Here is a 20,876-nt window from a genome sequence, read left to right on the forward strand (position 1 = left end):
TCCCAGTTCAAATAACATAGGAAAAAATAGGAATTGTGGGAACAATATATGCAAAGAAGGAACAAGGTTTAAAAGAAGGCAGGATTTAAATGAGCTATATAATGCTTAACTGAAAGTGACTGGATAGAAAAGTTATGTATGTTTGCAATGACAGTTGTCTCAATGGTGCCTGTGATGCATAATGTTTGCAACTAAAGTTGCGTCAATGTTGTTTGTTCTTCATTTATATAAATGTAAAATTGCCTATGTGATACATGATAATTTAATAAAGATGTTTTTTATTTATTTAAAAAAACTGTCCGGATGTTTATACAATATCCAAATGTTTGCCTCACATTTAGGTCTGTTCTCCAATATTGTGGATTTCTGGCAAATAACGGAGGACTGAAGTCACAAAATAATTAAATACATTTGAGTTTCAGACTTCATATCCTTCAGAAAATACACGCTAATGCAAAATCTATTATTCTATCAATTTTCTAAGTTTAAAAGAGCAATGTTTAAAATGTATTCCTGATTTGGGGTTGTCGTTCCTCATTGTTTGGCTTTGTCCAGATTTCTTGAACTTAGAAGTTGAGAGTTGAAGTACTCCAACTCTGCTTTGTTAGCCAACAGAGGGCGATACTTCAACTTTGTTTTTTATGAACTGACCAAATCTACCCCTACTGCACGGCATTTTAAAGATGTTCTTATGAATGATATCATTATTCCATTTTTTACGTTTACAAAATGTTTCTATCATCTCACTGAATGCTTTCTTACATTTAGTAAGACTCACAGTACTTTGTTGATTTACACCTACCTACCAAGTCAAAGCTAAAGCACACAATCTGAAACATAAAATTACATATCAAGGAGTATGACACATAGCCAAGGACTCTTCATCTGATAGCACCAATCTAACATATGAGGCAGAATACCTTTGTTCTGAATATAACTGTTTAAATGCTACATGATACTGATTCATTAGCGGTTTGATCTTGCTATGACAAGAGTAACAGATTTAGTACTCATGCTTTGGGTTATGCTACACTGTAATATAATGGGCAACGTTATAAACTCAGTAAAGCAATTAAGACAGGCTTGGCAAAAGACCTTGTTTCATGCTGTACTAAAGTGTCACAATTCGGTACTTCCTGTAAAAACAGCTGCAAACATGACCTTGGCAGAACATGATACAGACCAGTTTAATTTTCTCAAGCTCAGCCAACCCTGTGAACAAAGAATTAAAAATCTCCCACTCTACCAATATAGTTCTTCTACAGCCAATTTTTCTCACAGGTCCACCTACACACATTTTAAATAACCAGTTTTTGCTTTGCTACATTTTCACTTTATTGTATTTATTTAATCAGTTGTTAAACATGTGGATGGACTGATTATTCAGAATCATTTGCCACAATGTCTGGAAATGCCTGAAATAGTTACAACCGAAGTAAAAATAAATTATAAAAAAGGACAAAGTACACAAAATACAGAGAGATAAGACAGTATGTTACCTAATCATAACCACCACCCAGTCTAAATAAAAACAAGTAGAATGTGCAGTTTCTGAACTGATGCACAGACAGGAGAAATGACAATGAACAGCACTGCCTGGCTGTCACACAGCTCAGTTCAAAAACAAGTCAGCAAACACCCTTTCACCTTTTACCATGTAGCACAGCCTTTTTCTTTTTAACTACAAATATACAACAGAGGGCTATGTGTGCATATAGCTTAATCTTTATACACCTTCTTATTACATCTTACTAACATAAATCTGGGTCTTTATAAACTGCAGTAAATGAACATTGGCAAAAGGAGATGACCAACACATCTGTGGTTAAAAGGGAAATGTGTGAAACTCAAATCAATATTAAAAATCTATGTACAATGGCACCTATAGAATGCTACTCTACAAAAATATCCAGTTAGTAGGGTTGCTAAACTCGAAACAATCTTTTTAAAAGTCAGATTCTAAGCACTGTAGGGTATTTATACAGCATAAAGTGAACAGAGTTCCAACAACAGTCTGACAAGTACTGAAAGTGTGGGAAGTAGGTGATTGCAGGGTAGCAACATTGTGAGACAGAAACTGAGATCACTGGCACTTTACTTATTATGTAATTCATTTAGTTCACTAATGAAAGAGACCAAGTCAGGTGTGGTCAAAGAGGATTTGTGAGAATATTCTAGATTTTTTTTTTTTTTTTTTTTTTAAAGTCTGGCTAGAAAAGGCCTTCTTGACCGAGGACACTGTGTGAGAACGAACAAGGTTCTTCAAAGCCAAAAGATTAGTGATAATTTCTGAAAAGTGATGGAGAAAGCTACAGTATGAATGAGGATAGGGTGGAAAACGGTGGCCTAACTAAATAAATCTGAAATCAAGTACGAAGAGAAGGTAAACTCTTTCAGTAAGAAAAAAACAACCTGGACCAGGGGTAAGGGGGTTGAGGAACAGCAGCATGAAATGACAAATTATAATTTTAGGAGAGTCTGTAGTCTGTTATACTGGATACTGAAGTTAGTGCAATTATACGAGTGCAATTATACGAACATTCACTTGTGCAATTCAGGTTACATCTTGGCTGGGTAAAAATTATTATTCAGTAACATGCTGACTTATCTCCATGTATTCTGTAACAGGTGTGGATATGGTGGCCATGACATGTACAATGTAGCAATGTGAGTGAAGAAATGAGAAAATGGGCTAACTAAACAAATGCTAACATCTCTGAATGTTTATAACTATTGTAAAGAATGTGAGGAGAAAGTGGTAAAATCAGAAAGAGTATGAATTTGAAGTCTCACAGAAATGCTAAAACAGCATAGCTTACATCTTGTTATAGTTATAGTTAATCTGCAGTCATTTGCAGTTAAGTCACTTGGCTGTGGTGGCCAAGTCATGCTGAATCAGGAATTTGATATTGTTAGGGGTTGGAGATGGCATAGTAAGTACCAAGCTACCAGTAAAGAGCGCTTTAGCTGTGGATGCCAAACAGCGCTATAGCAAAACAGAGGGAGACACATTGACTGATTATCCAGAGCCATCTTCAGAAAATGAGGATAAATGTGAAAAGAATCGCAGAATTTGTAAAACAGACATAGGGGCAAATGTAAATAAATGCCTACTGTTCTTAGATCTGTGAGGCAGAAATGAAGGCAACTAAAAAAATTAATCTAAAAAGATAATCAGGTCCACTGAGCTCTCAAAATCCTAGTAGGAAGCAGATCTTCAAGGTGAATCTGGCAGTTAGTGCAGAGGATTAAAGCTCTGACTTGTTAATAAGCTGCTTTCTGGGACAGGGTTTGAAATTTTCTACTTTCATTTGTCTACTGAGTAACCTTAAGAAGCCATTTAACCAGATAGCACTTTGGGTAACTGGAATTTGGGCTAAACTCCTTAATGGTCTCCTGGACTGTATGACTAGTAGTTACAAATGAACTGTGAATCTAAAGGAGGTGACAGGGATTTTAAAGGTGACAGGAGAATGAACACCTCCTTCAAGAAAGGCGTCACAAGCCTAGTTCTACTGGGTCGTGCCATTTACAGAGTCAAGATACACCATATCTGCAGCAACATGCACCTAGACTGCAGAATAACTTTTATCCAAATCAAAAATGGAAATGGAAGAGGGTACTTCACCACCCAGAGAACTGTGTCCACTTGGCTGAAAGTAGCTCCAAAACTCTGGTATAAATGTCTTTCAAGGTCAAGAGAACTAGTAGGAAACCGAAGCCTTTGCACAGAGGCTGTTGTTATCATGGCTTCCTAACTGCAAACTGAAGTATGTAACTCTGACAAACTCTTTACAATGAAAAGACAATCAAACAGCCACATAAGTGACTAAAATACTGATAAAAACATTGACAACTACACTATCAGCCTAGATAAAGCTGTGGGAAAGCCTCAACTGCAAGACAGATCAGTGAAGGTATGACTGGCAGTAAACCAAAAGTATGCATTAAACCTAAATAGGGAGGAAATAAATAGCCTTGCAGTGCAGTCTTTATGTAGTATAAAGTATGCACTAAATAATTTAAAAAAATTGTGACCATTTTATTGAACAGGACCACAGGTAATGTAATATTTAAAAAAAGAAAACGTGAACTCCTATAGGTGGACTCGAACCAGATACTTTAGCTTCCACAAGCACTGTGCAGCAGCTGCAGCAATCATGTATCTATTTCAGCTTTAGTGCTGCTCATGCTGTAGGGAGCAGCCTTATAGACTGCATTCCTTCTGTCAATTCTTTTTGGTATTTTAGAGTTACTAGCATGTACATTTGATGAACTATGTACAATAAAAAGCTGATTAAATTTACATGCTTCGGATCTAAGGTTAGGAAGCCTGCTACTTCACCCATACATAACATGAATATCTCTAGCTCAGGATGGTCTCCTTGTTGGCCTTGCATGAATGATAAGTCATAGACTTTCTTCCCAAAACTTGGTTAGCAAGCACAAAAATCAAAAACTTTCCTCTTCCTGTGAGGGAAAACACATCCACTGCTCGTGCCTCTTACAAAGACATAAGAATTTGGAATGTTGCATTTTCCATTGCTACAAAATGACCATCTTGTGGGGTATCTTGTACCCCCAAAACAATTGCTATGGATGACAGCCCCTTAATTTTAACTGCAAGACAGGGCTGCAGTAATAATTTAATGAGCATACTATCACCTTATCTTCTCTGGGATGTGAAATGCTACCAGGACAATGTCATGATCAACAGCCCAATCAGCTAGCCAACATGAGATTCCTACAGATGGGGTACAAATATGATCCTCATGTTTCTTTAGGAGGCATACCACAGTTTGATCTTCTGACCTAATGAGCAGGCGTTTTGTCTCCCCCTCCAGAAGGTTCACAGCAAGCAGTACTGGCCTCAGCACCAGAGGGCACGTGAAGTCCCTGCTCCCAAGTATTCCACTTCCCTTGCACTAGCACAGACCATAAGTGGGATCCCTAAGCCCACCAGCAGAGTAACAGACATTAAAAAAGTCAAAAGGTTTGCAAAAGGAAAGGCTCTCATTTCAGGCTGGTGGAAATGATCCACTACTCAAAACAGGATGATAACAGCCGATAACAAACTGAAGCCCCTTGGCTGAATGGCAACTCTGCAGTCACTGCTATCTTATAATCCAGAGAAGCATCCTCATGCAAAGGGAAGCCAGCAGAACTATGAGAACAGTGCCTGCCATCAGGCTTTTGGATGAACAAGCAGGATTGAGGGGGCACAGAACATTCAACGCCAGCTCAACCATTCTTTTTTATGGGGGAGACAATTAGATCCTGTTGCAGAGTGGTATCAATGGGAAGGTCAGGAGCTGGACTCCTACAATTGAAAGTGGGAACTGGGAGGGTGAGTGCAGCCATTTGAGATGTGCATTTTGGGTATGTAAAGCTATGGACCATGCTGTTGGTTCCATCACGGTGGACAATGCAATCTGTCTGCAGGCCAGGCCTAAAGGAAGGGCAGAAGTATACTCGGAAAATAATCCGAGTCAGCAGTGGAGGACAGCCTGCCAATACATGTACCTCCCCTACCCCAGCCAAAGGAAAAAGGGTCAACAAGATACTACTCACTGGGAAAGGGAGACCTCTCCATAATGGTAGGGCAGGCATGGAAAAAAATGAATCAACTGGATGTCAGGATTGCTTGACAGTCATGTTGACAAGACTGGCAAAATAAACTGATAAAAAGGTGTGTATTCATGCATGCAATACCACAAGAATGCAAGCTTGCACAGAGCTCTGTTCTCCTTGGGATGAAAGGGATAGCAAGTGAGAGAAAAAGGTAACTTCACCCATAATGAAAGGGATTTTTTTGCGACTCCAAATTACTGTGACCATAGCAAAGGTCAAACAGTTTACAGAAGTAGTTCAAAAACAAACTAGAAGCTTGTTATGTAAGCAAGACAACATAAAAAACCTCACCTCCTGAATCAGTGCCCGTATCCAGACAACCCTGGTGATGATTCCTCACAAACATGGCAAAGGACAGCACAATGAACTAGAAGCGGTGCTGACCTAAAACAGAATATTAAACTTCCTCGGCGGGGGTCATCGTATCAGCAGGGTTCACAAATAACACACACAGGGTAGACACGTTCCAGCCTCCATGAGAACTATATTCTAAAACTCTCTGGATGAAATGTGTACCACATGGGATGCAAATCCTTGCAGACAGCTCATTAGCCTTAATGTTATACACCCATACAGGGCATCCCTCCTTTAGATCTATGAGGAAGCATGCTTAATGCTACACTGTTCATATAAAATTATTTTTAACACTGTAGTTAAAATCTACTTGTGTGAAAATTAAACTTTTGCAGTGTCAGTGGCAAAAACAGGTACAACCCACAACCTTGGTGCTAGAAGACAAAAAGGTTGTTTGTTACATTTCCACTCCACTTGACTGGCTTGATGACACTGCAGTGTAGTATTAGAAGGTGCTTGCACTCCTGAGCAGGTTGGCCTTCAGACGAGACAATTAAACCCTGATCTCGTCTGCCTGACATAGAGGTAGCGCAGGTGGATGTAAAAGATTCAACAGCATCTACTAAAAACAGTAAGGGAATCTCCCAAATGGCCTGGTCAAATGTCCCCCAGTAATCAAAATATCACCTCAGGTCTCCCCTAAAAAATGACCACTAGCCGAAAGGGACTAACTCAACCAATAAAAGGATGACTAAAATAAAAATAAAAATTTAAAATACATTTCAATAACTGAAACCTTTCTGTACTCAGAAACTATGGATAAGTCCATATAACTGGTTTCTTCAAATACTCTTCTTAATCTGAAGATATTTATTCCTGATATCCTGTCTTCCTTTTGGGATAGTTGTTCTTGCACAACTTCCCTTGTGATAACTTTAGCAATAAGTCTCTCTTCCAGGTTTTGACTATAGTCTCTAGTTTATTGAAAAAAGACTGATAATTCTGGTTACTCAACTGCCTGAAAGTTTGACTTTGACATATCTGCCTTGTATATATGGCTGCTACTTCTCCTACAAAGCGTGGCATCTCCCCCTTAAACTAAAAAGGGTCTTGGTTCACCTGCTTTGCAGATTACTTCAATTTCAAGTTGCAGACTGTTCCACAGGCTTTTAAATTCTTAGTTTTCTGCAACCTGTAAATCTGGTAGTCTTCCAAATGCCCTGTCATAGTAGTAGCATTTCTGTCTTGGCGGATTTCTTTCCAGTATTTCCTTTACACTTTATGTCATTTTTCTGCTATCAGTAATACAGTTACACAGATGATATGCTTTTCAACAAATGAACGGGTGACGGTCTAAGTCCCTTCAAAGCAGTATACCTATACTCTTTTGCTCCAGCAATTTCTTGTTATATTTTTTACTGTTTTGACACTTCTCACCGATTGTCCATTCAACTGAGGATAATGTGGACAGGATGTTACCTGTCTGAATTCCCATTAAAGCAAAAAGAGACTGAATTGTTGACTTATGTATTACCAACCGCTGCCAGATTTAAGATGATAAGGTATCTCCATCCTGAGAATATAGATTTAAATGCACTAATCACGGTTGTATCTGACAGTTTAATAATTTCAGGTAACCTAGAATAATACTCCACAAGAGATATTTTATATCATAAATTATTCTCTCTCTCTATTACTAAATTATATAATCCACCAAAGTTATTTTTAGCTGCATTTTTTCAGTGTGGTGACAATCTTTTATTGCCTCTTTGGACTTTGTAATCTTGAAAATAACAAATATCTGATAAAGGAATTCTTTCCAGGATGGCAATAAATGGCTGATCTTTTCTCGAAGCGCTGCTCTTCCTTTTCACAGGATCACAGACTTTGCAAAGCAGAGTCAGGGCACACAGCACAATCACCTTGTCAATATCTACCACCATTTGGCACCTCCTGCCTCCAGGATTGCAAAACAAGTTAGGCCTGGAATGAATTTCCAGGTACCAATTTGATTGTCAAGGTTTGCCTTAGAGGAGGAGGAGAGGTATCATTCTGTTTTACACATAATAGAATATTATTCCAGAGATGGAGAAAGCACTGAGTAATAGATTTGTCCCTCCAGTGTGTTTTATTTAGTTGTTGACTGTTTACTAGCACACAAACTAATTACGTGACTCTCTGTTTTGATGAGGTGTAGGAGACCATGGACAGTTGGCTCCTTAACAGCATGGAATGCTGTGCATACATCACTTTGAAGGAATCTATATGAGACAAGAATATGCAGACAGGGCTTCAAGGTGGTCTTAATAGCTGAGGGTCTTTAGTGACATGATCGCTTTTTAGCAAGGAAGTGTGGGGGAGGGAGGAATCCTTCTAGCTGTTATTACGTGTTTGGAGAGATACATATTAAAAGGGAAAATTAGAGGTTCATAGGTAGGTACTAGGCTATCGGCCCTGGGGCCTATACAAGCCCAGCCAAAAAGGTACCCTGGCTTTTGCCACCCAAGAAAATTATTTTCCTGCGCCACTGTCGAGCAGAGCCACAGAGGTGATCCCCGGGGTGAATTTCCTATTTCCCATCCAATCATCAAGATTTTTCTTGAAGAGTGCTAATGAGGAGCTTTGTTTGATATAGATAGGTAGTTTATTCCAGAGTATGGGAAGTCTCTGGGACAGGAATCTTTCCCTCCGGCATGTTCTGTTTATTGTAGTGACAAGGTTTAGGTCCCTAGAGCATGTAGCTTGGCAGGATTGGGATTTGTTTAAGTGGAGCATGTCCAACAGCTCTGGGTTTGACATAGCTTTGTAAATTAGGCAGAGATCACCTCTGAGTAGGCGATATGCGATGGAGTAAAGCTGGAGTTTTTTGAGATGGTCTGCATAGCGCATCTGTTTGAGGCCAGTAATCCTCTTTGTGAGTTATTTCTGCGGCCTTTCCAGTTGTTGTAGATGTCTTGTGAGGTACATACCAAAAGGGGCGTTGTACTCTATAATGGGTCTAATGAGTGATGAGTAGAGGGGAACAATGACCTCTTTTTTTCTGGATGAGAAACCTTTTGTGATGAGGTGTGCCACATAGAAGGATTTCCTGACTACTGTGGCGATGTGATTATCAAAGGAGAGACTACTATCCACCTGTGTCCCAAGGTCTCTTACCACACTTTCGGTGTTAAGTATACTACTGCCTATGTTGTAGTTCATGGGTACAGAGTTTTTACCAAAGGGGATGACAATGCACTTGAGCTTGAGGCCATGGCTTTGACACCAGGTATCTGTCTCAGTGAGGCCCTTTTGTAGGATGCCCACATCGTTAGGAGTTTCAATTATGGCTCCTAGTTTGCAGTCATCTGCAAACTTTGTTAGCCAAAGACCTTCTGTGTTAGCCTGTACTTCAGAGAAGTAGATACCAAACAGGAGAGGACCCAGGACTGAACCCTGTGGTACTCCATTTGTCACTGGTCTGAAGTCGGATTTGGAGTCTGCTACTTTCACAGTGTGGGCTCGGTCAGTGAGCCAGTTGGCAAGCCATCTTGTGACATAGGGATTTATACCTAGTTTAGTGAGTTTATCTATAATTCCAGAGTGGGGGATGGTGTCGAAAGCCTTGGCAAGGTCTAGATAGGCTGTGTGAACCACCTTACCCTTGTCTACAGCTTTGGTGACTGCTTCAAAGAAGTCTATCAGGTTTAGGAGACATGATCTGCCTTTTACAAACCCGAACTGGGTGAGGTCCAGAGTTTGGAGATTACCAATGTCTTTGTTTATAAGTTCCATGATGATACGTTCCATGGCCTTGCAGACCAGGCTCGTCAGGCTAATGGGGGCGGTAGTTCCAGGGGTCTGTGGTGACTCCCCCCTTGTGGAGTGGGATAACCGTCGCTGTGTGCCATTCAGCAGGCACAAAGCCTGAGGTGAGGCTATGACTGAACATGGTACTTAGGTGGGGCGCCAGTTTGTTCTGTGGTTCGTGTAGAACGCAGCCTGAGATGTTGTCTGGTCCCATGGATGCTATGTTCTTGGCTTTGGAGAGTGTGATTTTTTACCTGTGCAGCCGTGATTACAGGAACTTTGCATTCTTCCGGTACAGAGATCAGCTCTTTAGGGGGTGAGAGGGGGGTAAAGTTAGCACTGAACCTATCTGCAAGGATGTTGGCAATATCAGTTGTGTCTGTATATTTAGTGCCATTGTGCTGTAACTTAAAGCAGATTTGAGTGTTGCCATTGAGATTCCTGACATGGCTATAGAATGCTTTGTGGTTGTCTTTAGAATCAGTGTCGATTTTGTTTTCGTAACTAGCTTTGGAGGATTTTATCAGGGATCGCAACTTCTTACTGAGGCTGACCAGGGAGCTCCTCCACTCATGGGATTTTACTCTCTTTTGCAACAGTTTCTTCCTTCTGTTGTGAAGTTTGTTTATGGCAGGGGACCACCAAATTGGCTTCCTTTTTTTGGAGGATAGTGTCTTGGTTCTGTTTGGGATAGCACGATCCATGCACTCATGCAAGTGCTTATATAGTGCAATTGTGTAGGATTCAGTAGTCGTAACTGTATTGTCCATCTGCATGGATGTCATGAAGTTCACCACTTCTGTCTTAAGAAGCATGAAGTTGGCTTTGGAAATGTTTTACCATTGTTTCCTTAATGGGGGGTGGGGGCAGGATGTGGATATCTAGGGTAATTAGCATATGGTCGGATCGGACCAATGAGGCGTTGACTTCAGGTATGGAACACTGGTCACTCATGTTGGTAATGACTAGATCTAGGATATTGTTGTCCCTGGTGGGGGTGTGGGTAAGTTGATCCAGGGCATTGGAGTTTATGAATTCCAGAAAGCGTTGAGCAAAGGAGTTGGTACATGAGTAGTAGTTCCCAGTTAATGGTGGGGTAGATGAAATCGCCCATTATTAGGGTGTTTGGTTGAACCCTAATATTTTCCAGTACAAGAAAAGAGGAGTGGGAATCCTGGGGCATGGTGGGTGATCTGTAGCAAGCTACAATTTGGATTGCAGTTTTGCCCAGAGTTAGTTGTACTTGGATAACCTCGGCTGCATTATGCTGAGCAACTAGCCTGGAGGTGTGGATATCCTTAATGAATATGGACACACCTCCGCCTTTGGTGTTGTGTTCCGATCCAGGTTACATGGCCGAAAAGTGTGGTACGAGTTATAGCCTGGTAGTGCAGGGGTGCTCTCTGGAGCCTTGAGCCAGGTCTCAGTCACTGCACAGATATCGATGTTCTCTATTTTAAGGAGTGCCTCGAGTGCATTTTGATTGCATTTTAAGATTTAGACTTCTAACATTGAGTAGCATCACCCTCAGTTTTTGCTTGCCTGTTCCTGTTACGGTGGTGAATTTGTCATTTGAACCTTGCCTAAAAAAGGCACTATAGGGGCGGCAAGAACCTTAGCCAGTATCCAGAATCCCAGGGGTGACAGGTGCAGGCCATCTCTGGCAAAGCATCGCGGTCTGTCGACAGATACTGGATCCCTTTAAAATGGCTGACTGCAAACTGGGAGCCATAACTGACTCTCCGGCTGACACGGACATCCTTCAAAAAGGCCTTACTGAGACAGACACCTGGTGTCAAAGTCATGGCCTCAAGCTAAATGCCAAAAAATGCAGTAATCCTGTTTGGGAAAAACAAAACACCCACAAATTACAACATAGGCGGCAACCCCCTTAATACAGAAGAGGTAATAAGAGATCTGGGGACCCAGGTAGATAGTAATCTCTCCTTTGACAATCATATTGCTAAAGTAGTTAGGAAATCCTTCTATGTGGCCCATCTAATTACTAAGGGGTTCGCATCCAGAAATAAAGAGGTTATAGTGCCCCTCTACTCGTCACTCATCAGACCCATCATAGAGTACAATGCCTCATTTGGGATGTACCTCACAAGACACTTCCAACAGCTAGAAAGACAACAAAAGCACCTCACAAAGAGGATTACTGGCCTCAAACATATGTCCTATGCAACCTGACTGAAAAAACTCCGGCTGTACTCAGTGACATATCGTTTACTCAGAGGTGATCTCTGCCTGACTTACAAAGCCATGTCCAGCTCAGAATTGATGGACATGCTCCACCTAAAGAAATCCAAGTCACTGCGAGCCACTCGCTCTACTGAGCTAAACCTCGCCACAACAATAAATAGAACATGCTGGAGGGATAGATTCCTGTCACAGAGGCTCCCCATGCTTTGGAACAAAATTCCTAACTACATTAGGCAGAGCCCCTTACTAACACTTTTTAAGAGAAGCCTTGACGAGTGGATGCGTAACAGAAAATACACCCCTGGGATCACTTCATTGGCTCCGCTTGACAGAGGCACAGTTAATTAATCAATGGGGCGGTGAAAGCAGACACACACTAGCTAGGCTTATAAATGCCCTCGGGCAGATAGCCTAGTACCTACCTATGAACCATCTCAATACCATTCTCATCTTTGCCACCTAGTCTCTTGAAAAATCCAGTCAATTTACTCAATCTTTCACATTTCTAATAAGATAATGTTCAATGAATACTCATGGGATACTCAAACATTACCATATCTAGACTTTCCACAATTTTATCATGATTGGTCACTCTTGCAACCAATGTGGTTGCTGAATTTTTCAATATTTCAGTTATTACAGTGCTCACTGCACAAACTGTGCATCTTTTCTCTTCAAATAATTAATGTACACTGAAAAAACAGGTTTACCTTTAAAACCGTGTATTGCAGAAGGGTGAACAGAACAATTCTGAAAGGCAGTTTGCAAGGTTTGCGAACGCTGAATGGAAAAAGGTTAGAATGTGCAATGAGCAAAGTCACAGTGAGATTCGCTCATTGCACATTCGACATTCAGGGGCGAATTGCACTATAGTGGGGATCGGGAAATAGTTCCTTTCCCCACTGTAGTGCGATTTTGGAGTTAGAATAATAAAGTAAGGGGGGTGTGGGGGGGCAGGGGGGCTTGCTTTACACTTTTTTTCTTTGACTTTCATGTTCAAAAATTAGCGAATCTGCTGTTCGATTTGCTGTTTTACGAACATGTGAGTTTGTCGACATTGTGAGATTCGTGGTTTCGAGTCGCTCATATGAGCACTCGAACCAATGCAATTCGCGGTTTTAAAGGTAAACCATAAAAATACCCTTTATTTATCAATGTTTACAAAACAAAGTTTTACTTTATATATACTTTATGCAATCTTTATTGGCAGAAACTGAAAGAGATGTGCTTCTTCCTAAAACACTGAGATTTCAAAGGCCATAAATTCGACTTTGTAACTTGATGACATGGTCTCTTACCCAATCATTGTTTACTGGAAGTCACCTGGAAGGGGTCAAATATAGATGGAACTATGACCAATTGCTTTTTGGGGCAAAAAAATAAAAAGAATTGAGGATGGCATGAACTACTCCACCTTTTAGCTGCACACCAGCTTCATAACATAGGAAAGGGAGGAGTTCAGGTATGGCAGAAGGCTATCCAAAGAGCTGTGGAAGTCAGACTAGAAGGTTGGATGCCCAACCAAGGTTACTTTATATGGATAAAGATTGTGTTGCAGCAGTGACTTCTGTAATGAGCATCAGCACCATCCCACTTCTCCTTGTGATCCTTGTGCTCTAAATGTACTGCGAAAGACACAGAGGTGCTGCCATGGTGCAGTGGTTGTAAACTGGATTCTAAAGCACAGGTACAGGAGTCTGAGGCCTGAGGGCCCAAACTACTCTTTCTTTCTTGGAAGTTAGTGCAGAGAATTAAGGCTATGAGCTGTTATTGAAAAGGAACTAACTACTTTATGGCATAAAAAACTCTGGTTTTACATGCAGAAACTGAAGTCCAGCAATTCAAATAAAATACACCTTCTGAGTTATGTATGTAGCAGATTGATTAATGTATTATTTTTTTACCTGGCTATTTTTCTTCAGTAGAATTACTGTACCATCATCGATCTCAAATTCTCCATGGTCTTTTAAACAGCGTACCTTTAAAAAATAATATTTTTGAAAATGTAGCTGCAGATCTGGTTGTACAGCTGATTAAGCAACTGAAACATATTCCCTAAGTCATTAAAAACACAGAACTTCCAACATTTACCAAGACATGCTAGGAAAATAAAAAGGCCTACTCAGATGAAAGATACTAAAAACAGTCACAACTTCCAAGTCTCCGAGTAACCTGCAGTAAAAAACAAAAAGCAAAAAAAACAAATCAAGTTACAGACATCAGCTTTTTGTAAAATTCTTGTGGCACACGTATCCATTAAAAATGGAAACAAAAATAAAAAAAAGAGAACCGTCTTTTTCACACAACATTCATGGAGTTGTAATGTACTAGTCATTAAATAATTTCTGTGGTAATCAAAACACATCTGATTTAACCTGGTATTTAACTCACTCAAAGAAGTTGGACAATTGCTTTACATTCTGCAATTTCCTGTATCACACTAAGACGAAAGCAAATGTAGGAGCCCTAAAAAGTACAGTTTTGTACCTACCATAAATGTAGATGTTCGAGTGTTCACACTGTTGCAGTCATCACACTTGGGTTATCCTGCCGTCAGGCAGTCCCGCAGTTGGCCAGAGTTCCAAAGTCTTGCTCCAGCGTCGGTTGCTGTCGCTTCTTCCCTGACATCAGTGCACCAGGAGTATATAAGAGGCATACAACGCCATTTTCTCCAGTTTTTCTTGCCCCAGATGTCAGGTGCCCCCAGTAGGTAGGCAATACATATTGCCAATAAAACATGTAAAGAAAATACAAAGAATACCTTCAGTTACAAGCAAATACACCACAAAGGTTGTATCAGATTGAAAGGTATAGAAAAGTTCAGCTAGTTCAGACGGGATGGACTGAGGGTAACCTGGACTGCAGCAGTGTGAACACTCAAACATCTACATTTATGGTAGGTGCAAAACTGTACTATGTCCATCGTGTTACACTGCTGCAGTCATCACACTTGGGTTGAATCCCAAAGCTAAGGATGGGTGGTGGAGTTAAACAGGGTTTGGAAAAGCTAGTAGGCCCTGCAGAACTGCAGTGGCAAAGCCAGCTCTAGTCTTAAAGTATAGAGGTAAGTGGTAGTGTTTGGTGAAGGTGTGCACTGAACTCCAAGTTGCAGCTTCCAAAATATCCTTGGTTGGAACCCCCCCTGAGAAAGGCTGTTGATGTAACTGTAGCCCCAGTGGAGTGGGACCTAATGCTAGCAGGTACCGGTTTTCCTATCCATTTTGAAATGGTCTGTTTTGAGATAGCTTTTCCTTGTGATTCTGCAGCATAGGATACAAAGAGCTGGTCAGATTTTCTGAAAGCCTTATTCTTATCCAAGTAGTAACGTAATTGCCTGTGAATGTCCAAAGAGTGCAGGAGTCTTTCTCCTTTGTTCTGGGGGTTTGGGAAAAAGGTGGGTAAATGAATGGTTTGGTTTAGAGTCACACTGGATGCCACCTTTGGCATAAAGGAAGGGTTAGTTGGTAGAGCGACTCTGTCTTGATGAAAAATGAGGAAAGGCACCACCATCATTAGGGCCTGTAGCTCTGAGACTCTTCTAGCTGAAGTTATTGCTAGTAGCAGGGCAGTTTTCCATGATAGAAACTTTAAATCAGCTGTAATAGCTGGTTCAAAGGGCAGCAGTGTAAGCTTTTCCAGAACAAAGTTGAGATCCCAAGTTGGTGTTGGTGCTCTCCTGGGCGGTCTTATGTTCTTAGCCCCTCTGATGTACTGTCTTAGGAGTGGATGTAAAAATAAAAGAGGATCCGTGTTGTAGTGAGCTGAAATCGCTGAGGGGTGGATCTTAATAGATGAAAAAGAAAGTCCTTTGTGCAACATCTCAGTTAAATATTGTAGAATCTGAGGAAAGTTTGGAACAAGGGATTTTGGCCTTTAGCCTAGTTCCAGGCGCAAAATCTTTTCCATCTGTCTGAATAGGCTTTCCTGGTGCTGGGCCTCCTGGCCTCCAGAATGACATCCATAACAGTTTTAGATAGAGGTGCTGGTTGGTTGTTTAGGTAATTTGCCATGCAGCCAGATTTAAAGTCTTGAGCTGGCTGTGTAGAATCTGACTGCTTTGCTGAGTGAGCAGGTGAGGAATTTGGGGTAAAATCCATGGTGGGCCGTGGGCCATGTTCCTTAGTATTGGATACCAGTGTTGGCGAGGCCAGTCTGGAGCAATGAGTATAATTTGTGGCCTCTCTAATCTGACTTTCAGCAGCACCTTTGTTAGGAGAGGCAGTGGAGGAAAGGCATACACTGTCAATGTTTTCCAACTGAATGAGAGGGCGTCCACTTTCCAAGCTAGTGGGTGGAATGTCCTTGTGCAAAATTTTTGAAGTTGGTAGTTTTGGGGGTTGGCAAACAGATCTATGTCTGGGCATCCCCATTTTTGAGTTATCATTGCAAATACCTGTGGATCTAGTTTCCACTCGTGGGGATCCATGATGTTTCTGCTTAGGTCGTCTGCCAATGTGTTTTTCTTTCCTGGCAGGAATTGTGCTTGTAGTTGAACTTGGTAAGTCAGTGCCATGTTCCACAAGGTCATTGCTTGCCTGCGTAGGGGGTAGGAGTGTGTGCCCCCTTGCTTGTTTATGTACCACATTACTGTGGTATTGTCCGTCTTTATTAGGAGTTGTCCTGGATGTAAGAGGTTCTTGAAGGCTGTTAGGGCATTCTGTACAGCTAGCATTTCTTTTTGATTGATATGCAGATGCCTTTGATCTGTATCCCATTTGCCCTGAATGCACTGTCCTGCCATGTCTGCTCCCCAGTCATAGTCCGATGCATCTGTTGTTATGGTTTGCCTGGCTGTGGGTAAGGTAAAAGGCTGAGCCCTGTTGAGGTGACATGCCTGTGCCCACCATAGAAACTCCTGTTGAAGCCAGGGAATGAGTGGTATTGGGAATGAGTGGTATTGTTTCCAAGCTGTGGCTGTGCTGAGTCCATACGCTTTTCAGGTACCATTGTAATTTCCTCATATGCAGTTTTGCAAATGGTATTAGGAGTATGCAAGATGCCATGAATCCCAAGGCCTGCAGAATTTTTTTGCAGGGAGTTGGGTCTTTGTTGCCATCATTTTGAAGTATTGAGTCAGCTGTTGTTGCTTGTCTGGCGTGAGATAAGCCATCTGGGCTGTTGTATTCAAGCTGGCACCCAGGAATATTATGTTTTGTGAGGGCACTAGTTTTGATTTCTTTTCGTTTGCTGTGTACCCTAGGCAGCTTAGAAGGTGTTTGACAAATGCCAGATGCTTTAATAGAATGTCCTTGCTTTCTGCTTGAACAAGGCAGTCGTTCAGGTATGGGTATATTTGAATTCCTCTTTGTCTGCAGTATGCAATTACTGGTGCCAGGCATTTTGTGAAGACCCTGGGCGCAGTAGATAAGCCAAAGAGCAGTGCAGAGAATTGATAATGAGTTGAACCTGCAATAAATCGGAGGTATCTTCTGCAATTTTGTCTGATAGGGACATGCAGGTATGCCTCCTTGAGGTCCAACGTTACTAGCCAAGCCTTCTTGCCCAGCATGGGAAGAAGCTGCTGTAGTGTTAGCATCCTGAATTTGGGTACTTGCAGATAAGTGTTTAGAATTGAAAGGTCCAGAATGGGTCTCCAGGCTTTGTCCTTTCTGGGGACTAGAAAGAGTCTTGAGTAAAATCCTTGTCCTTGCTCCTGTGCAGGTACCTGTTGAATGGCTCTCATGTCCCTGAGAGCTGTAATTTGTTTTTGTGCCTCTCTGCCCATTGATTTGGTGGCAGGTTTGGCATTCCTTTTATCCTTGGCAAGGTGTGAAAGTGGAATCTGTATCCTTGCGAGACAATGTTTAGGACCCATTTGTCTTTTGTGATGATGTGCCAGTTGTCTGCAAAAAGTGCTAATTTTCCTCCCAAGGGAGCTGCCAAGAGAGATTTGCTTGGCAGTCTGAGAGTTAAGTCATTGTGTTTGTCTTCTATTAGCTTGGGGCCTGTCTTCTCCTCCTTCCTGGGTAGCGGCACCCCATTGGCGAGGTTTGTAAGGGCCTTGTGACTGACCTCTGCCCCTTGGGCATCTGTATTTGCCCCTCTGTGGTCTGTCAGAAGCTGGAAAGGACCAGTTTTTTATTGGTCAATTTCTGCTGAAACGAAGGGGTTGAACCTGTAAAAAATCCTTGACTGTCTGCATAGATTTTGCCTAATCCTCCATTTTCTTTAAAACCTCTTCTGCTTTTATACCAGATAAAACATCCTGTTGTAAAGGTGCATCCAATAACTTTGCTTTAACATGATCAGGCAGGGTTTGTTCTTTTAACCAAGCATGCCTACGTATGACAGACCCAGTCACTGCTGCTCTACAGGAAGCTTCCAATGAATCAAATCCACATTGTAAAGTATGTTTGCCCACCTGTTCAGCTGCATGCAACAAATCCTGCATTTCCTTGAAATCAGGCTGCTCTGAATGTGTGGTCATTTTGTGTTTTAATTGAGACATCAGGAATTGCTGATATTTCAGCATGTGAAACTGGCAATTTAAGGCTCTCATAGCTAGGGTAGCTGAAGTGTATACTTCTTTCCCCATCTATCTAGTGCTCTGGAATCCCATCTATCTAGTGCTCTGGAATCCCTTTCAGAGGGTACAGGATTTTTAGCAATAGAGGCCTTAACCCCTTTGGGACCCTGGGAAATGGTTTCTGGGTCAGCAACAGGGCTTTTATATAGGAATTTGTGCGAGTCAGGGACTCTGTAGTATCTGTCTGGTTTGGCTGGAGCAGGAGGTAGAGAGTCTGGGTTAAGGCTAGATTCTAAGTGAACATCATCCACAATGTCTAACACGGGAAGCATAGCAAGTGGTCTGTGCTGGGGTAGTAAAAGGAACTCTCGGAGCCTTTTCTTAGAATCAGAATAATCCTGGCCTTCCCAGTGGAAATGTTCCCTCATGGTATGTAAAGTTTCCCCAAAGGAATAGTCTTCAGGGGGAGATGCTGAGGGAATAGAGTCTTCAGCATCAGAATCTTCATAAGAGGGAAAAGCATAATCCTGTTCCTCAGAAGAATCTGAGAAAACTGAAACCTGGTCAGAGGAAGCATAATCCTCCTCTTGTCTTGGTCTTTTATCAGGGGGGGATGGGAACCCCTGATTAGGGTAATTAAATCTTCAGCCATCTTAAGCATCTGTTTCTTTGGCATGGGGCCTTGTACTGGAGACGGATGTACAGTCTTTTTTGTTTTTAAAGGAGTTTTTAGCTTAGCATAAGATTTAATGGTGAGTGTAGTCGGTCTGAAGACACCTTCTGCAACTGAAGGCATTTCTACTGCACCGGAATCTCCTTCTGCTCTGGAGTCGGAAGGGTCTAAAGAAGAAGGCTGTGCAGCCTAGTACTCTCCGCTTGGGAGTCCAAAGCCGTCTGGGGTTCTAAATCAGCAGTCGTCAGGGGCTGCGTAGGCGCCTCACTGAAAACCGGAGAACCGGCGACAGGACCAGCAGAGGCCTCAGAGTATGGTTTGGGCTTGGCTGCCTTTCCTTATCCTTGCATTTTTTGTGCATGCTGGTCGTCGGTTGCTCCGACGGCATGGTATAATTAAATTTCCTACCAAAGTAATGTCGGGCGAAATCAAATAAGAAGTTATGTACTCACCATAACGTTCCATCTGAGTGGGTGGCTTCATTTGTCTGCAACCTGTGGGTCTTGGATCCGATATCGGATCCGAGCCGGCAACTTGTTTCATAGCTAATGGATCCGAGCTTCTAGCTCCTCCCCTCACCCTTAATCCCCTGCCAACCCTCCATGACCTCAGATCAAGTTTGCCCCTCTATAGGTACCCAAAAAGGGTATTCCAATAAAACAACTCACATAGATCCACTGAAGGCCGGGGGGATGGTTGCAGACAAATGAAGCCACCTACTCAGATGGAACGTTATGGTGAGTACATAACTTCTTAATCTGAAGTAGGGACTTCATTTGTCAGCAACCTGTGGGACAGAGTCCCCAGCTACCTGAATCTTGGGTGGCCATCATGGAAGGATATTGCGGAGCACCACAGAGCCAAAGGATGCTCTCCATCTAGAAATTACGTCCAGTTTGTAGTGGTTAATAAAGGTATGAGATGAGGCCCAAGTGGCTGCCGAACAAATATCATCCAATGGAACTCTAGATTTGAAGGCCGCAGAAGTAGAGATGGAACGAGTGGAATGTGCGCGAACTCCTTCAGGTGCGGGTCTCCCCGAAGCTTGGTACGCTAACCGAATATATTGGGAAATCCAGCGTGACAGGGAGATTTTTGATACTGTTTTCTCCAAATTAAATTTGGCAAAGGAAATGAACAGCTGGTCGGATTGCCTGTGACCAGCGGTTCTATGAGTATAAAAATGCAGCTGCCTATGAACATCTAATGAATGCAGCTTGTACTCTCCTTTATTCTGATATTTAGGAAAGAAGACCGGTAGATTTATGGATTGATTTATATTGGTTTCTGATGCTATTTTGGGAAGGAGGGAGGGATTGGTCCTGAGGTACACTCTGTCCAGATGAAAGATCAAGTAAGGAGGTTTCACAGAAAGAGCTTGAAGCTCCGAAACTCTTTTCGCTGAAGTAATGGCTACAAGGAATGCTGTTTTCCAAGACAAGTATTTGAGATCCACTGAAGCGGCAGGTTCAAATGGTGGAGCAGTCAAAGCTTGAAGAACTAGTGAAAGATCGCAAGGGGGTACGGCTTCTTTTATAGGGGGTCTAAGCAAAAAGGTGCCCTTGAGAAAGGTTTTACACAATTTGGCTGACATCAAGGGCCCTGTGTCATGTCCCACATGGTAATGGGAGATGGCAGACAATTGTACTTTGACAGTTGAGCAACTAGCGCCTTCCTGAAAAAGTTCTGTTAGGAAGTCTAGTATGGATGGAAGAGGAGCAGTAAAGGGATCTAGATTATGATGCTCTGCCCAGACGGAGAAACGTTTCCATTTACTGCGGTACACTTTCCTGGTGGAAGGTTTATGCACTGCCACGA

The 20,876-nt window shown here is 41.9% G+C and overlaps 1 protein-coding gene across 2 annotated transcripts in view; it reads right to left on the bottom strand.

Moving 5' to 3' along the window:
- Positions 1 to 20,876, bottom strand: part of GINS1 (GINS complex subunit 1) — a 498,875-nt gene that overhangs the window by 17,515 nt on the left and 460,484 nt on the right. For both annotated transcript variants that reach the window (XM_044057650.1, XM_044057644.1), the window contains exon 6: positions 13,824 to 13,898. In XM_044057650.1, the coding sequence (XP_043913585.1) occupies positions 13,824 to 13,898 (75 nt within the window). The remainder of the gene's footprint in view (positions 1 to 13,823; positions 13,899 to 20,876) is intronic.

Source organism: Protopterus annectens, chromosome 1.part2 (assembly GCF_019279795.1).
Source record: "Protopterus annectens isolate FY-2018-M chromosome 1.part2, PAN1.0, whole genome shotgun sequence".
Lineage (NCBI taxonomy): Eukaryota > Metazoa > Chordata > Ceratodontiformes > Protopteridae > Protopterus > Protopterus annectens.